Below are 16,284 nucleotides of genomic sequence, written 5' to 3'. Positions count from 1 at the left end.
CTACAACTCCCACGCTGCTCCCCAACTCTGGCCACCCCCCGATCCAGCCTGCCTGTGTTTAAGGAAGCTTATAAGAAGTCTCAGAACATCAGGTTAAAGTCTAACAGGGACTTTAACTTGGTATTGAGAGACTTCTTAATGTGCTTACCCCAATCCAATACCGGCATCTCCACATTTAAGAAAGTCTCCCATTAACTCCCGACTCACAATGCTGTCACTCACACTGGCTTCTCAATCCCTGTTCCATCGGAGTGGTTTCCACCTCTTATACAATGCACACAAAGTATTTTTTGGGTGAGAGAGAGAACATGGAACACTGCAGTAAAAATAAACTTGCTTAGAGCAGTTTAAAAATAATATATATATATTTTTAAAAGCTTTGGCCTTCCGTCAAAGATTACATTAGACAGGTCCAGAAAAAGCCCATGAACACGCTTGGCAATCGAGGGCATTAACCCTTACTTTGCTGAATAAACAGTGACTCTATACAGTTACACAGTGAGTGATCCTTACCCTGCTGAATAAACAGTGACTCTGTACTGTTGGAGAACTTGGAGAAATAAATTGTGGTGTCTTGAGGAGTGTACATTTTACAGAGAAGGAGGTGCTGCAAATCTTAAAGTGCATCAAGGTAGATGAATCCCCAGGACATTGTGGGAGGCTAGGAAGGAAATTGCAGGTCCCCTAGCCGAGATATTTGAATCATCGATAGTCACGGGTGAGGTGCCTGAAGATTGGAGAGTGGCAAATGTTATGCCTTTGTTTAAAAAGGGCTGCAGGGAAAAGCCTGGGAACTACAGGCCAGTGAGCCTCACATCTGTGCTGGGTAAATTGTTGGAAGGTATTTTGAGAGACAGGATCTACAGGCATTTAGAGATATAAGGACTGAACTCAGCATGGCTTTAAGAGTGGAAAATCATGTCTCACAAATTTGATTGAGTTTTTTGAAGGGGTAACCAAGAAGGTAGATGAGGGCAGTGCAGTTGATGTTGTCTACATGGACTTTAGCAAGGCCTTTGACAAGGTACCGCATGGTAGGTTGTTGCATAAGGTTAAATCTCATGGGATCCAGGGTGAGGTATCTAAATGGATACAAAATTGGCTTCTTGACAGAAGACAGAGGGTGGTTGTAGAGAGTTGTTTTTCAAACTGGAGGCCTGTGACCAGCGGTGTGCCTCAGGGATCAGTGCTGGGTCCACTGTTATTTGTCATTTATATTAATGATTTGGATGAGAATATAGGAGGCATGGTTAGTAAGTTTGCAGATGACACCAAGATTGGTGGCATAGTGGACATTGAAGAAAGTTATCTCCAACTGCAACGGGGTCTTGATCAATTGGGCCAGTGGGCTGACGAATGGCAGATGGAGTTTAATTTAGACAAATGTGAGGTGATGCATTTTGATCAATTGAACCAGGGCAGGACTTACTCAGTTAATGGTAGGGCACTGGGGAGAGTTACAGGACAAAGAGATCTTGGGGTACATGTTCACAGCTCCTTGAAAGTGGAGTCACAGGTGGACAGAGTGGTGAAGAAGGCATTCGGCATGCTTGGTTTCATCGGTCAGAACATTGAATACAGGAGTTGAAGTTGTACAAGACATTGGTAAGGTCACACTTGGAATACTGTGTACAGTTCTGGTCACCCTATTATAGAAAGGATATTATTAAATTAGAAAGAGTGCAGAAAAGATTTACTAGGATGCTACCAGGACTTGATGGCTTGAGTTATAAGGAGACGGTGGATAGACTGGGACTTTTTTTTGCCTGGAGTGTAGGAGGCTGAGGGGTGATCTTATAGAGGTCTATAAAATAATGAGAGGCACAGATCAGCTAGATAGTCAATATCTTTTCCCAAAGGTAGGAGAGTCTAAAACTAGAGGGCATCGGTTTAAGGTGAGAGGGGAGAGATACAAAAGTGTCCAGAGGGGCAATTTGTTCAAACAGAGGGTGATGAAGAATGTTCCTTGGGAGCACTGAAGAGAGGCAGCGATTTGCGAGAGGAGAGCTTGTGGGTGAGTAGAGCAATTTTTAAAACTAACTTTACTAGTTTTTTTTTAAATTTTGTACTGGAAACCGGAAGATTTTGCAAAGACACTTGGGTAGAGTTTTTTTTTAACCTTACTATAAATTGGAGCGGTGAGGAATCCCGATACTCTACACAGGTAGAGTATCCCATCCCTCCCTCCTCCTCTAACCTAAAAAAGAGAGAGAAGGGCTCTGAGGGAGAGTAGGTAAGTTTGTTTTTGTTTTTGTGTGAGCTGTAAGGGCTTTGGCTCACAGGGCCAAAGTGAAGAGGGTGAGGCAAGGTAAGTTATAAGTTTTTGTTTTTTTTTCCTCTGGGTTTCTATAAAGGGCAAGTATGAGTGTGAGGCCAGTATGTTGTTGCCAATGCAATATGTGGGAGGTCTTGGAGGCTCCTGGTCTCCCAGACATCCATACCTGTGCTCGGTGTGTGGAGCTGTAGTCCCTACGGGACTAGGTAAAGGAACTGGAAATGCAGCTTGAGGACCTTTGTCTCATTAGAGAGAATGAGGAGATAACTGATAGGAGCTATCGGCAAGTGGTCACACCAGGGCAACGGGACGAAGGCACGTGGGTAACTATTAGGAGGGGGAAATCTCAGGTGATGGAGAGCATGCCGGTGGATGTCCCCCTACAAAATAAGTACTCCTGCCTGAGTACTACTGGGGGGGACAGCTCATCTGAGAGGGGCAGTGGTGGCCAGCTCTCTGGAGCTGAGCCAGTACTTTAAAAAACTAAGAAAGAGAGCAGCAAGGCAGTACTAATAGGGGACCCCATAGTGAGGGGATGAGACAGACGTTTTTGCGGACGCAGACGGGAGTCGCGGATGGTGGTTTGCCTCCCTGGAGCTGGGATCCGGGATGTCTCTGGACACGTCCCAGACATCCTGAAATGGGAGGGTGAGGAACCGCAGGTTGTGGTTCATATAGGTACTACTGACATAGGCAGGAAGAGGGAAGCAGTCATGAAAAGGGATTATAGGGAACTGGGTAGGCAGCTGAGAAAGAGGAATGCGAAGGTAGTAATTTCAGGATTGCTGCCTGCGCCACGGGAGAATGAGAGCAGGAATGGAATGAGGTGGAGAGTGAATGCGTGGCTGAGGGACTGGAGCAGGGGGCAGGGATTCCGGTTCCTGGATCATTGGGAACTCTTTCGGGGCAGGTGTGACCTGTACAGTAAAGACGGGCGGCACTTAAATCCCAGGGGGACTAATATCTTGGCGGGAAGACTGGCTAGGGCTACTGGGGGGACTTTAAACTAGAAAAGGTTGGGGGGAGGGAACAGAGATGAGGAGACTGAGACCGAGGAGGTTAGCTCCTGGGTAGGGAAGGAGTGTAGACAGTATGAGAGGGAGGTTAGATGGGTGGTGGCGAAGAGAAATGTCCAGACTGAGGGGCTGAGGTGTGTCTATTTTAATGCCAGGAGTGTAGTAAATAAGGTAGATGAGCTTAGGGCGTGGATTGCTGCTTGGGAATGTGATGTGGTGGCCATTACAGAGACTTGGATATCTCAGGGACAGGACTGGGTACTTCAGGTGCCAGGATTCAGGTGCTTCAGGAAGGACAGGGTTGGGGGCAAAAGAGGTGGTGGAGTGGCACTGTTGATCAGGGACAGTGTCACGGCTGTAGAGAAGGAGGATGCCGTGGAGGGACTGTCTACGGAGTCTCTGTGGGTGGAAGTTAGGAACAGCAAAGGGTCGAAAACTTTGCTGGGTGTATTCTATAGGCCGCCCAATAGTAACAGGGAAGTTGAGGTGCAGATAGGGAAACAGATTCTAGAGAAATGTAGTAATAACTGAGTTGTCGTGATGGGAGACTTCAATTTCCCAAACATCGACTGGAATATCCCTAAGGTAAGGGGTTTGGATGGGGAGGAGTTTGTTAGGTGTGTTCAGGAGGGTTTCCTGACACAGTACGTGGATAAGCCTACGAGGGGAGAGGCTGTACTTGACCTGGTGCTGGCTAATGAACCAGGACAGGTGTCGGATCTTTTGGTAGGAGAGCATCTCGGGGATGGAGATCATAATTCTATCTCCTTCACAATTGCATTGGAAAGAGATAGGATCAGGCAGGCTAGGAAGGTGTTTGTCTGGAGTAAGGGGAAATATGATGATATCAGGCAGATAATTGGACAAATAAACTGGAAGGAAGCGTTCTTGGGGAAAAGTACTGAAGGAAGGTGGCGGATATTCAAGGAATGTTTGACTGGAGCTCTGCACGATAACGTTCCGATGAGACAAGGAGGTTTTGGTAGGTCACGGAAGCTGTAGTGCACGAAGGTTGTGGTGAACCTGGTCAGGAAGAAAAGAAAGGTGTATAAAAGGTTCAGAGAGCGAAGAGATGTTAAGAATCTAGAGGAGTATAAGGCTTGTAGAAAGGAGCTTAAAAAGGAAATTAGGAGAGCCAGAAGGGGTCATGAGAAGGCCTTGGCAGATAAGATTAAGGAGAATCCCAAGGCGTTCTACAAATATGTGAAGAGTAAAAGGATGAGAAGAGAAGGGATAGGACCTATAAAAGGTGAAGGGGGAAAGGTCTGTGTGGAACCAGAAGAAATGGCAGAGGTGCTTAATGAGTACTTTGCCTCAGTATTCACGGTGGAAAGTGATCTGGGAGGTTGTACTACAGGTTTGCGGCAGACTGAAAAGATTGAGTATGTGGATATTAAGAGAGAGGATGTGTTGGAACTTTTAAATTCTATCAAGATAGACAAGTCACCGGGACCGGATGGGATGTACCCCAGGTTACTGTGGGAGGTGAGGGAGGTGATTGCAGAGCCCCTGGTGATGATCTTTGTATCGTCGATGGAGACGGGAGAGGTTCCGGAGGATTGAAGGATTGCGGATGTGGTTCCAATTTTCAAGAAAGGGAACAGGGATAGCCTGGGAAATTACCAACCGGTGAGTCTGACCTCAATGGTTGGTAAGTTGTTGGAGAGGATTCTGAGGGACAATATTTATGAGCATTTGGAGAAGTTTAGAATGATCAGAAATAGTCAGCACGGCTTTGCCAAGGGCAGGTCGTGCCTTACGAGCCTAGTTGAGTTCTTTGAAAATGTGACTGAACACATTGACGAAGGAAGAGCGGTAGACGTGGTTTAAGAACATAAGAACATAAGAAATAGGAGCAGGAGTAGGCCATCTAGCCCTTCGAGCCTGCCCCGCCATTCAATAAGATCATGGCTGATCTGTCGTGGTTCAGTTCCACATTCCCGCCCTCTCCCCATAACCCTTAATCCCCTCGCTTATCAAAAACCCATCAACCCGCGTCTTAAAAATATTTAGCGAGGCAGCCTCCACCACTTCAACGGGCAGAGAATTCCAGAGATTCACCACCCTTTGAGTGAAGAAGTTCCTCCTCAACTCTGTTCTAAACCGCCCCCCCTTTATCTTGAGGCTGTGCCCCCTAGTTCTACTGTCCTTTCTGAGCAGGAAGAGTCTCTCCACCTCTATCCTATCCATCCCATTCATCATCTTATATGTCTCAATGAGATCTCCCCTCATTCTTCTAAACTCTAACGAGTACAAGCCTAGTTTATTCAGCCTCTCTTCATAGTTCAACCCCCTCAACTCCGCAATCAGCCTAGTAAACCTCCTCTGCACTCCCTCCAAGGCCAAAATATCCTTGCGTAAGTGCGGCGACCAAAACTGCACACAGTACTCCAGCTGCGGCCTCACCAATGCCCTATACAGCTGCAGCAAGACCTCCCTACTTTTATATTCAATCCCCCTCGCTATGAAGGCCAGCATCCCATTCGCCTTCCTGACCACCTGCTGCACCTGCAAGCTGGGTTTTTGCGACTCATGCACAAGGACCCCGAGGTCCCTCTGCACCGTCGCCTGCTGCAGTTTTTCGCCATGTAAGTAATAGTCCTTCCTACCATTATTCCTACCAAAGTGGACCACCTCGCACTTGCCAACATTAAATTCCATTTGCCATTTCCTGGCCCATTCGCCCAGCCTATCTAGATCCTTCTGTAGACTCTCCACACCCTCCGCGCAATTTGCCGTTCCACCAATCTTGGTGTCATCAGCAAATTTCGACACCATACACTCGGTTCCCTCCTCCAGATCATCTATATAAATGGTAAATAGCTGAGGCCCCAGCACCGACCCCTGGGGCACTCCACTAGTCACCAACCGCCAATCCGAATAGCACCCATTGACCCCCACTCTCTGCCTCCTATTTGACAACCAATCCTCTATCCACGCTAACACCCTACCCCCAACTCCATGCCCCCTTACCTTCTGCAATAACCTCTTGTGAGGTACCTTGTTTACATGGACTTCAGCAAGGCATTTGATAAGGTCCCCCATGCAAGACTTCTTGAGAAGGTGAGAGGGCATGGGATCCAAGGGGCTTTGGCCTTGTGGATCCAGAACTGGCTTGCCTGCAGAAAGCAGAGAGTGGTTGTGGATGGATCTTTTTCTGCATGGAGGTTGGTCACCAGTGGAGTGCCCCAGGGATCTGTTCTAGGACCCTTGCTGTTTGTCATTTTCATAAATGACCTGGATGAGGAAGTGGAGGGATGGGTAAGTAAGTTCGCTGACGATACGAAGGCTGGTGGTGTTGTGGATGGTCTGGAGGGATGTCAGAAGTTGCAGCGGGACATAGATAGGATGCGAGACTGGGCGGAGAAGTGGCAGATGGACTTCAACGCAGATAAATGTGTAGTGGTCCATTTTGGCAGGACCAACGGGATGCAGGAGTATAATATCAAGGGTAGGACTCTTAGCTGTGTTGAAGAGCAGAAGGATAAAAATCACAAATAGCAGAGGACCCAGCACTGACCCCTGTGGTACACCGCTGGTAACTGGCCTCCAGTCTGAAAATTTTCCCTCTACCACCACCCTCTGTCTTCTATGATACAGCCAGTTACTTATCCAATCGGCCAAATTTCCTTCTATCCCACACATCCTTACTTTCTTCATGAGCCTACCATGGGGAACCTTATCAAATGCCTTACTAAAATCCATATATACAACATCAACTGTTCTACCTTCATCTACACACTTAGTTACCTCCTCAAAGAATTCAATCAAATTTGTGAGGCAAGACTTAGGCCTCATGAAACTGTGCTGACTATCCCTGATTAAACCACATCTTTCCAAATAAAATAAATAAATCCTATCTCTCAGGACCTTTTCCATTAACTTACCAACCACCGAAGTAAGACTAACTGACCTATAATTACCAGGGTCATTCCTATTTCCTTTCTTGAAGAGAGGAACAACATTTGCCACTCTCCAGTCCTCTGGCACTATCCCTGTGGACAGTGAGGACCCAAAGATCAAAGCTAAAGGCTCCGCAATCTCATCCCTTGCCTCCCAAAGTATCCTAGGATATATCCCATCTGGCCCAGGGGACTTATCGACCCTCAGGTTTTTCAAAATTGCCAATACATCTTCCCTCAGAACATCTACCTCCCCCAGCCTATCACACTCTCATCCTCAAAAACATGGCCCCTCTCCTTAGTGAACACTGAAGTAAAGTATTCATTCAACACCTCACCTGTTTCTTTTGACTCCATGCACAAGTTCCCACTACTATCCTTGACCCTGGTCATTCTTTTATTTCTCACATAAGGGTAAAAAGCTTTGGGGTTTTCCTTGATCCAACCTGCCGAGGACTTCTCACGCTCCCCCAGCTCTCCTAAGCCCTTTCTTTAACTCATTCCTAGCTACGTTGTAACGCTCAAGTGACCCAACGGAACCTTGTTTTTTCATCCTTACATACACTTTCTTTTCCCTCTTGACAAAACACTCAACCTCCTTTGTGAACCATGGTTCCCTCACTCGGCCATTTCCTCCCTGCCTGTCAGGGACATACCTATCAAGGACACGCAGTATTTGTTCATTGAACGAGCTCCACTTTTCATTTGTGCCCAAACCTGACAGTTTCTGTTCCCATCTTATGCTTATGATCCTTACCCTGAATACACAGTGACTCTGTACAGTTACACAGTGAGGGATCCTTACCCTGAATAAACAGTGACTCTGTACAGTTACACAGTGAGTGACCCTTACCCTGCTGAATAAACAGTGATTCTGTACAGTTATACAGTGAGTGACCCTTACCCTGAATAAACAGTGACTCTGTACAGTTACACAGTGAGTGATCCTTACCCTGAATAAAGTGACTCTGTACAGTTACACAGTGAATGATCCTTACCCTGCTGAATAAACAATGACTCTGTACAGTTACACAGTGAGTGACCCTTACCCTGAATAAACAGTGACTCTGTACAGTTACACAGTGAGTGACCCTCACCCTGAATAAACAGCGACTCTGTACAGTTACACAGTGAGTGATCCTTACCCTGAATAAAGTGACTCTGTACAGTTACACAGTGAGTGATCCTTACCCTGCTGAATAAACAATGACTCTGTACAGTTACACAGTGAGTGACCCTTACCCTGAATAAACAGTGACTCTGTACAGTTACACAGTGAGTGATCCTTACCCTGAATAAACAGTGACTCTGTACAGTTACACAGTGAGTGACCCTTACCCTGAATAAACAGTGACTCTGTACAGTTACACAGTGAGTGATCCTTACCCTGAATAAACAGTGACTCTGTACAGTTACACAGTGAGTGACCCTTACCCTGAATAAACAGTGACTCTGTACAGTTACACAGTGAGTGACCCTCACCCTGAATAAACAGTGACTCTGTACAGTTACACAGTGAGGGATCCTTACCCTGAATAAACAGTGACTCTGTACAGTTACACAGTGAGTGACCCTTACCCTGCTGAATAAACAGTGATTCTGTACAGTTATACAGTGAGTGACCCTTACCCTGAATAAACAGTGACTCTGTACAGTTACACAGTGAGTGATCCTTACCCTGAATAAAGTGACTCTGTACAGTTACACAGTGAATGATCCTTACCCTGCTGAATAAACAATGACTCTGTACAGTTACACAGTGAGTGACCCTTACCCTGAATAAACAGTGACTCTGTACAGTTACACAGTGAGTGACCCTCACCCTGAATAAACAGCGACTCTGTACAGTTACACAGTGAGTGATCCTTACCCTGAATAAAGTGACTCTGTACAGTTACACAGTGAGTGATCCTTACCCTGCTGAATAAACAATGACTCTGTACAGTTACACAGTGAGTGACCCTTACCCTGAATAAACAGTGACTCTGTACAGTTACACAGTGAGTGACCCTTACCCTGAATAAACAGTGACTCTGTACAGTTACACAGTGAGTGACCCTTACCCTGAATAAACAGTGACTCTGTACAGTTACACAGTGAGTGACCCTTACCCTGAATAAACAGTGACTCTGTACAGTTACACAGTGAGTGATCCTTACCCTGAGTAAACAGTGACTCTGTACAGTTACACAGTGAGGGATCCTCAATTTTTTTTGTGCATTCTGGATTTCTCAAGTTTGCACAGCAATGTTTTATGTTCATTTATTTTCCAAATATTCAAGCAGCTGATGAAAGCAAAGGCAGAATTCACTCTGTCCACATGCCTTTGAGCTGCTGGGTTCTTGTTGGTGATTTTACTCTCCCTTTACCTGACTGGTTGATAAACACTGAACAGAAACATGGTGAATTCCTGATACAGCTCACTCTGAACAATGAGTTATAAGGAGAGGCTGGATAGACTGGGACTTTTCCTCTGGCGCATAGGAGGCTGAGGGGTGATCTTATAGAGGTCTATAAAATAATGAGGGACACAGATCAGCGAGATAGTCAATATCTTTTCCCAAAGGTAGAGGAGTCTAAGACTAGAGGGCAGAGGTTTAAGGTGAGAGGGGAGAGATACAAAAGTGTCCAAAGGAGCAATTTTTTCACACAGAGGGTGGTGAGTGTCTGGAACAAGCTGCCAGAGGTAGTAGTAGAGGCGGGTACAATTTTGTCTTTTAAAAAGTGTTTACACAGTTACAAGGATAAGACGGGTATAGAGGGATATGGGCCAAATGCGGGCAATTGGGACCAGCGTGGACAAGTTGGGCCAAAAGGTCTGTTTCCTTGCTGTAAACCTCTATGACTCAAAGAGGTCATCAAGCTTTTCATAGAAAAAACAGGGATTAATCTTTCCTAAAATGTTAGTGGTCTTTCTGCAGTGAGAGAGCTTGGCCATTGGATGATGGGAGGAATCACAGCCAGTGCGACCTGATACTGCAGGGGCCACGAGGGAAGGAGCGGAAAGGGAACACTGCCAGATTACAGCTCAGGAATAGACAGGTTAGTCTAGCATGAAGCCAAGTTAACAAACTCATTGTGTGAGTGGAGTCAGTGCAATGTCCCTTTGCAACCCCACCAAGCAAAAACATTGCAACCTGCAGTATCCGAGGGCCAGCACCAGGTAGGTACATGGCTGGGGGTTGGGGATATTGGGGGCGAGGGTTGGCGGGATGTGGGGGGATGGCGGGCTTGAGGAGGGGACGTTGGGGGCAGGGGCTCATAACCTTTTGGAAGTTTTCAGCTTCTCCGGTGACGCTTTCATTTAACAATTGGCTCCGTCTCATCATCATAGAGTGCGGCACTCCCTCAGTACTGACCCTCTGACAGTGCGGTGCTCCCTCAGCACTGACCCTCTGACAGTGCGGCACTCCCTCAGTACTGACCCTCTGACAGTGCGGCACTCCCTCAGTACTGACCCTCTGACAGTGCGGCACTCCCTCAGTACTGACCCTCTGACAGTGCGGCGCTCCCTCAGTACTGACCCTCTGACAGTGCGGCGCTCCCTCAGTACTGACCCTCTGACAGTGCGGCACTCCCTCAGTACTGACCCTCTGACAGTGCGGCGCTCCCTCAGTACTGACCCTCTGACAGTACGGCACTCCCTCAGTACTGACCTTCTGACAGTGCGGCGCTCCCTCAGTACTGACCCTCTGACAGTGCGGCACTCCCTCAGTACTGACCCTCTGACAGTGCGGCGCTCCCTCAGTACTGACCCTCTGACAGTGCGGCGCTCCCTCAGTACTGACCCTCTGACAGTGCGGCGCTGCCTCAGTACTGACCCTCTGACAGTGCGGCGCTCCCTCAGTACTGACCCTCTGACAGTGCGGCGCTCCCTCAGTACTGACCCTCTGACAGTGCGGCGCTCCCTCAGTACTGACCCTCTGACAGTGCGGCGCTCCCTCAGTACTGACCCTCTGACAGTGCGGCGCTCCCTCAGTACTGACCCTCTGACAGTGCGGCGCTCCCTCAGTACTGACCCTCTGACAGTGCGGCACTCCCTCAGTACTGACCCTCTGACAGTGCGGCGCTGCCTCAGTACTGACCCTCTGACACTGCGGCGCTCCCTCAGTACTGACCCTCTGACAGTGCGGCGCTCCCTCAGTACGGACCCTCTGACAGTGCGGCACTCCCTCAGTACCGACCCTCTGACAGTGCGGCGCTCCCTCAGTACCGACCCTCTGACAGTGCGGCGCTCCCTCAGTACCGACCTTCTGACAGTGCGGCACTCCCTCAGTACTGACCCTCTGACAGTGCGGCGCTCCCTCAGTACTGACCCTCTGACAGTGCGGCGCTGCCTCAGTACTGACCCTCTGACAGTGCGGCGCTCCCTCAGTACTGACCCTCTGACAGTGCGGCGCTCCCTCAGTACGGACCCTCTGACAGTGCGGCACTCCCTCAGTACCGACCCTCTGACAGTGCGGCGCTCCCTCAGTACCGACCCTCTGACAGTGCGGCGCTCCCTCAGCACCGACCCTCTGACAGTGCGGCACTCCCTCAGCACCGACCCTCTGACAGTGCGGCACTCCCTCAGCACCGACCCTCTGACAGTGCGGCACTCCCTCAGCACTGACCCTCTGACAGCGCGGCACTCCCTCAGCACTGACCCTCTGACAGTGCGGCACTCCCTCAGCACTGACCCTCTGACAGTGCGGCACTCCCTCAGCACTGACCCTCTGACAGTGCGGCACTCCCTCAGTACTGACCCTCTGACAGTGCGGCACTCCCTCAGCACTGACCCTCTGACAGTGCGGCACTCCCTCAGTACCGACCCTCTGACAGTGCGGCACTCCCTCAGCACCGACCCTCTGACAGTGCGGCACTCCCTCAGTACTGACCCTCTGACAGTGCGGCACTCCCTCAGTACTGACCCTCTGACAGTGCGGCACTCCCTCAGTACTGACCCTCTGACAGTGCGGCAGTCCCCCAGAGTTACACCATCGGCAGGGGTTCCCTCAGATTCACATCATCGCCCGAGCTGTTTACAGGGGTTATCTTGTTGCCCTGCCTTTGGTTTCCCATTGGGGTCCTGGTCCCTAAAGTCCTCCTAAGCCACTGCTCCCTGGAATCACAGCTTCAATCAGGAAGCCGATCCCAGAATTGGTATTTCTGGGAATACTGCGTGTGGCCCTTTCTAAATCAGATGGACCAACTCCCTTCAACAGCTGGAGTACTCCCCAACAGCTGGGGATGAGACAGAAACATCTGTCAGGACTTAATGCACATCTGGAGAGGGTATGAAACAGCTGAGGGTAGAACCACAGCTGGAACAGCTACAGACACAGCCAATGTCCCACAGCTCTGAACATGAGAACTGATTTACTCACAGCTCACTGATATCACAAACTCGAGTTAGCGGAACTCTGACCCCAGGCAGGGTCCAATTTAACACCTGGCACAGACAGCAGACTCCCCGTCATTCACATGTGTCTCCCTCATTGTCTGTGTCTCCCTCTCCCTCATTGTCTGTGTCTCCCTCTCCCTCACTGTCTGTGTCTCCCTCTCCCTCACTGTCTGTCTCTCTCTCTCTCTCCCTATCTGTGTCTCCCTCTCTCTCCCTATCTGTGTCTCTCTCTCCCTCACTATCTGTGTCTTCCTGTCCCTCACTATCTGTGTCTCCCTCTCCGTCACTGTCTGTGTGCCTCTCTCCCTCACTATCTGTGTCTCCCTCTCCCTCACTGTCTGTGTCTCCCTCTCCGTCACTGTCTGTGTCTCTCTCTCCCTCACTATCTGTGTCTCCCTCTCCGTCACTGTCTGTGTGTCTCTCTCCCTCACTATCTGTGTCTCCCTCTCCCTCACTGTCTGTGTCTCCCTCTCCGTCACTGTCTGTGTGTCTCTCTCCCTCACTATCTGTGTCTCCCTCTCCCTCACTGTCTGTGTCTCCCTCTCCCTCACTATCTGTGTGTCTCTCTCCCTCACTATCTGTGTCTCTCTCCCTCACTATCTGTGTGTCTCTCTCCCTGACTATCTGTGTCTCTCTCTCCCTCACTATCTGTGTCTCCCTCTCCGTCACTGTCTGTGTGCCTCTCTCCCTCGCTATCTGTGTCTCCCTCTCCCTCACTGTCTGTGTCTCCCTCTCCATCACTGTCTGTGTGTCTCTCTCCCTCACTATCTGTGTCTCCCTCTCCCTCACTGTCTGTGTCTCCCTCTCCGTCACTGTCTGTGTCTCTCCCTCACTATCTGTGTCTCCCTCTCCGTCACTGTCTGTGTGTCTCTCTCCCTCACTATCTGTGTCTCCCTCTCCCTCACTGTCTGTGTCTCCCTCTCCGTCACTGTCTGTGTGTCTCTCTCCCTCGCTATCTGTGTCTCCCTCTCCGTCACTGTCTGTGTGTCTCTCTCCCTCACTATCTGTGTCTCCCTCTCCGTCACTGTCTGTGTGTCTCTCTCCCTCACTATCTGTGCCTCCCTCTCCGTCACTGTCTGTGTCTCCCTCTCCCTCACTATCTGTGTCTCCCTCTCCCTCACTGTCTGTGTGTCTCTCTCTCTTCCCCTCTCAGTGCAGCATCTGATCACTCATTCACCCAACAGAATTGTAGCTGCAGAGACAGGGACAGGGACAGGGACAGAGACAGAGACAGGGACAGGGACAGGGACAGGGACAGGGACAGGGACAGGGGCAGAGACAGGGACAGGGACAGGGGCAGAGACAGGGACAGGGACAGGGACAGGGACAGGGACAGGGACAGTGGCCCCGCATCCTTGGCTGGCATGAGGTGTAGGATTAAACCCAGAGACGCAAAAATCATTCAATTATAACAAACAGAGTGTTTCTATCTATGTAATTGTCCCTGTGTGTGTCCCTGTGTGCATGTGTGTGTGTGTCTGAGTGTGTGTCTGTATGTGTCTGCATTTCTCTCTCTCTCTCTGTTCTCACTCCCTGTCTCACTCCCTCCCTCCCTTTGGCTCAATCCTGTCTCATTTCTGTTCCCAATTCCTAACTCAGTCTCTCTATCTGTATGACTGTGTATCTCTCTCTCTCTCTCTGTCTCTCTCTTTCTCTGTGTCTCTCTCGAGAGAATATTGAATGAGATATGGTCCTGTGTGTCTCTATCTGGGTATCTCTCTGTCTCATCCTCTCTCTCTCTCCCCCCCCCCCCACCCCCCTCTCTCTCCCCCCAGTCTCCCCCCAGGTTTGAATTCCCAGGCCTGTTCCACTCCCTGTGCCAGAGGGAAGTTGTTCAGTTTTCTCTCCCGGAGGAATGATAGAAAATGTTCTGAGTGCCTGAACTTCACTCACTGTCACTCATCTGCTTCCCTCCCTCCCTCCCTCTCCACCTCATTCCATTCCTCCTTCCCTCCCTCTCCTCCCTCATTCATTCTCCCTCCCTTCACTCTCCCTCCCTCTCCACCTTATTCTCCCTCCCTCACACCCTATCTCCCTCTCCCTCCCTCCCTCCACACTCTCCCTCCCTCTTTCTCTCATTTCCTCCCTCCCTCATTCCCTCCCTCCCTCTCCCTCTCTCCTTCCCTCCCTCACACCTGTCCTTCATTCACTCACCCTCCCTCTCCTTCTCCCTCTCTCTCCCTTTCCCTCTCTCTCTCTTCCTCTCCCTCCCTCATTCCCTCCCTCTCTCCCCCTCATTCCCTCTCCCTCCCTCCCTCTCCCTCTCGCCCTCATTCCCTCCCTCTCCCTCTCTCCCTCCCTCTTATTCCCTCTCCCTCTCTATCTCCCTGTCCCTCTCTCCCTCATTCCCTCCCTCTCTCTCCCTCTCCCTCCCTCTCTCTCATTCCCTCTCCCTCATTCCCTCTCCCTCTCTCTCTATCTCCCTCTCTCCCTCATTCCCTCCCTCCCTCTCTCTCCCTCCCTCTCCTCCTCCCTCCCTCTCTCTCACACTCCCTATCTCCCTCTCCCTCTCTCCCTCATTCTCTCCCTCCCTCTCTCTCCCTCTCCCTCATCCCCTCTCCTCTCTCCCTCCCTCTCTCTCACACTCCCTATCTCCCTCTCCCTCTCTCTCTATCTCCCTCTCTCCCTCTCCCTCATCCCCTCTCCCTCTCTCCCTCCCTCTCTCTCACACTCCCTATCTCCCTCTCCCTCTCTCCCTTATTCTCTCCCTCCCTCTCTCTCCCTCTCCCTCATCCCCCTCTCCCTCTCTCCCTCCCTCATTCCCTCTCCCCCCCTCCCTATCTCTCTCACTCACCTGTCTGCTCCTGGCTCTGTCTGTAGCTCTTGGCGGACCTGCAGGTTCCGCGTCCATGCAGTAAGGCGTGGAGAGGTTTTTCCTCCTGGGGTTCAGGCAGACACTTCAGCCCACGCCGCAGATCTCGGTGTAAACGCCGCAGCTCTGCCCCTCTGCCAGGGCACAGGTTAGACAGCAGCCACAGCCTGGCTCCTTAACCAGCTCACAGCCCACAGGGTGAGCCTGGCACAGCGACCAGGACTTCTGGTCACAGGGCTGACAATTTACCATCGGCCCCAGAGCTTGCGAGCGGCTCCAGTAACTCACACACAAAGCAAAGACAACTTTCAAACAGCCCAACATGTCCAGGGGCAAGGCTGCTCGCTGCAGTTCAAAACAAACCTGCTCCAAACTTTCACAAAGTTCCCAAAACTTTCCAAAGACGTTTTCAAACTCCTGCTTTAATTTTTCTTTTATTTTTAAAAAGACTTTTCTTTGCAAGATTGCACTGAATAAAACAACTTTCCTTCCAGAGAATTGTGAAGTCTGCTGATCCCGGACAGTCAGAGAGAGAGAGAGAGAGACACAGCGCCTGTGTCCCACTCCACTATCTGAAGCTGCTCTCACCCCAGGCTGCCCTTTTTAAATAGATATCCTCGCACTGCCCCAAGATCTGAATAAATCACTCCTCCCAGGGTCAGGGCAAAGGAAGAGCATTTGCAAATGCAGCTCCCAGCTGTGAAACAGCCAATATTCAGTGAGCCGCGATAGGAAAACTGACACCCATTCGGAAATGTGAAGCAAAGTATTACTGTACAGATTTCAGCCCAGTCTCACTCTCCCAGTCTGTGCGCCAGAGAGAAACACAGAGCAGGAGTATGAGAGAGAGAGTGAGAGTGAGAGAGAGGGAGAGACAGAGAGAGAGGGAGAGAGAG

General features: G+C 50.0%; 1 protein-coding gene across 1 annotated transcript in view; it reads right to left on the bottom strand.

Moving 5' to 3' along the window:
- Window positions 1-15,945, bottom strand: part of LOC145349792 (insulin-like growth factor-binding protein 5) — a 29,086-nt gene extending 13,141 nt beyond the window's left edge. Inside the window, 2 exon segments of the mRNA XM_080198336.1 lie at window positions 15,371-15,487; window positions 15,490-15,945. Of these exon segments, the coding sequence (XP_080054462.1) occupies window positions 15,371-15,487; window positions 15,490-15,712 (340 nt within the window). The 5' untranslated portion in view covers window positions 15,713-15,945.
- Window positions 15,946-16,284: the final 339 nt, after the last annotated feature.

Source organism: Carcharhinus amblyrhynchos, chromosome 11 (genome assembly GCF_965287045.1).
Source record: "Carcharhinus amblyrhynchos chromosome 11, sCarAmb.v2.hapA, whole genome shotgun sequence".
NCBI classification, from domain to species: Eukaryota; Metazoa; Chordata; class Chondrichthyes; order Carcharhiniformes; family Carcharhinidae; genus Carcharhinus; species Carcharhinus amblyrhynchos.
Note: the sequence above shows the minus strand (reverse complement) of the source record. Positions and strands in the feature narration are given on the sequence as shown.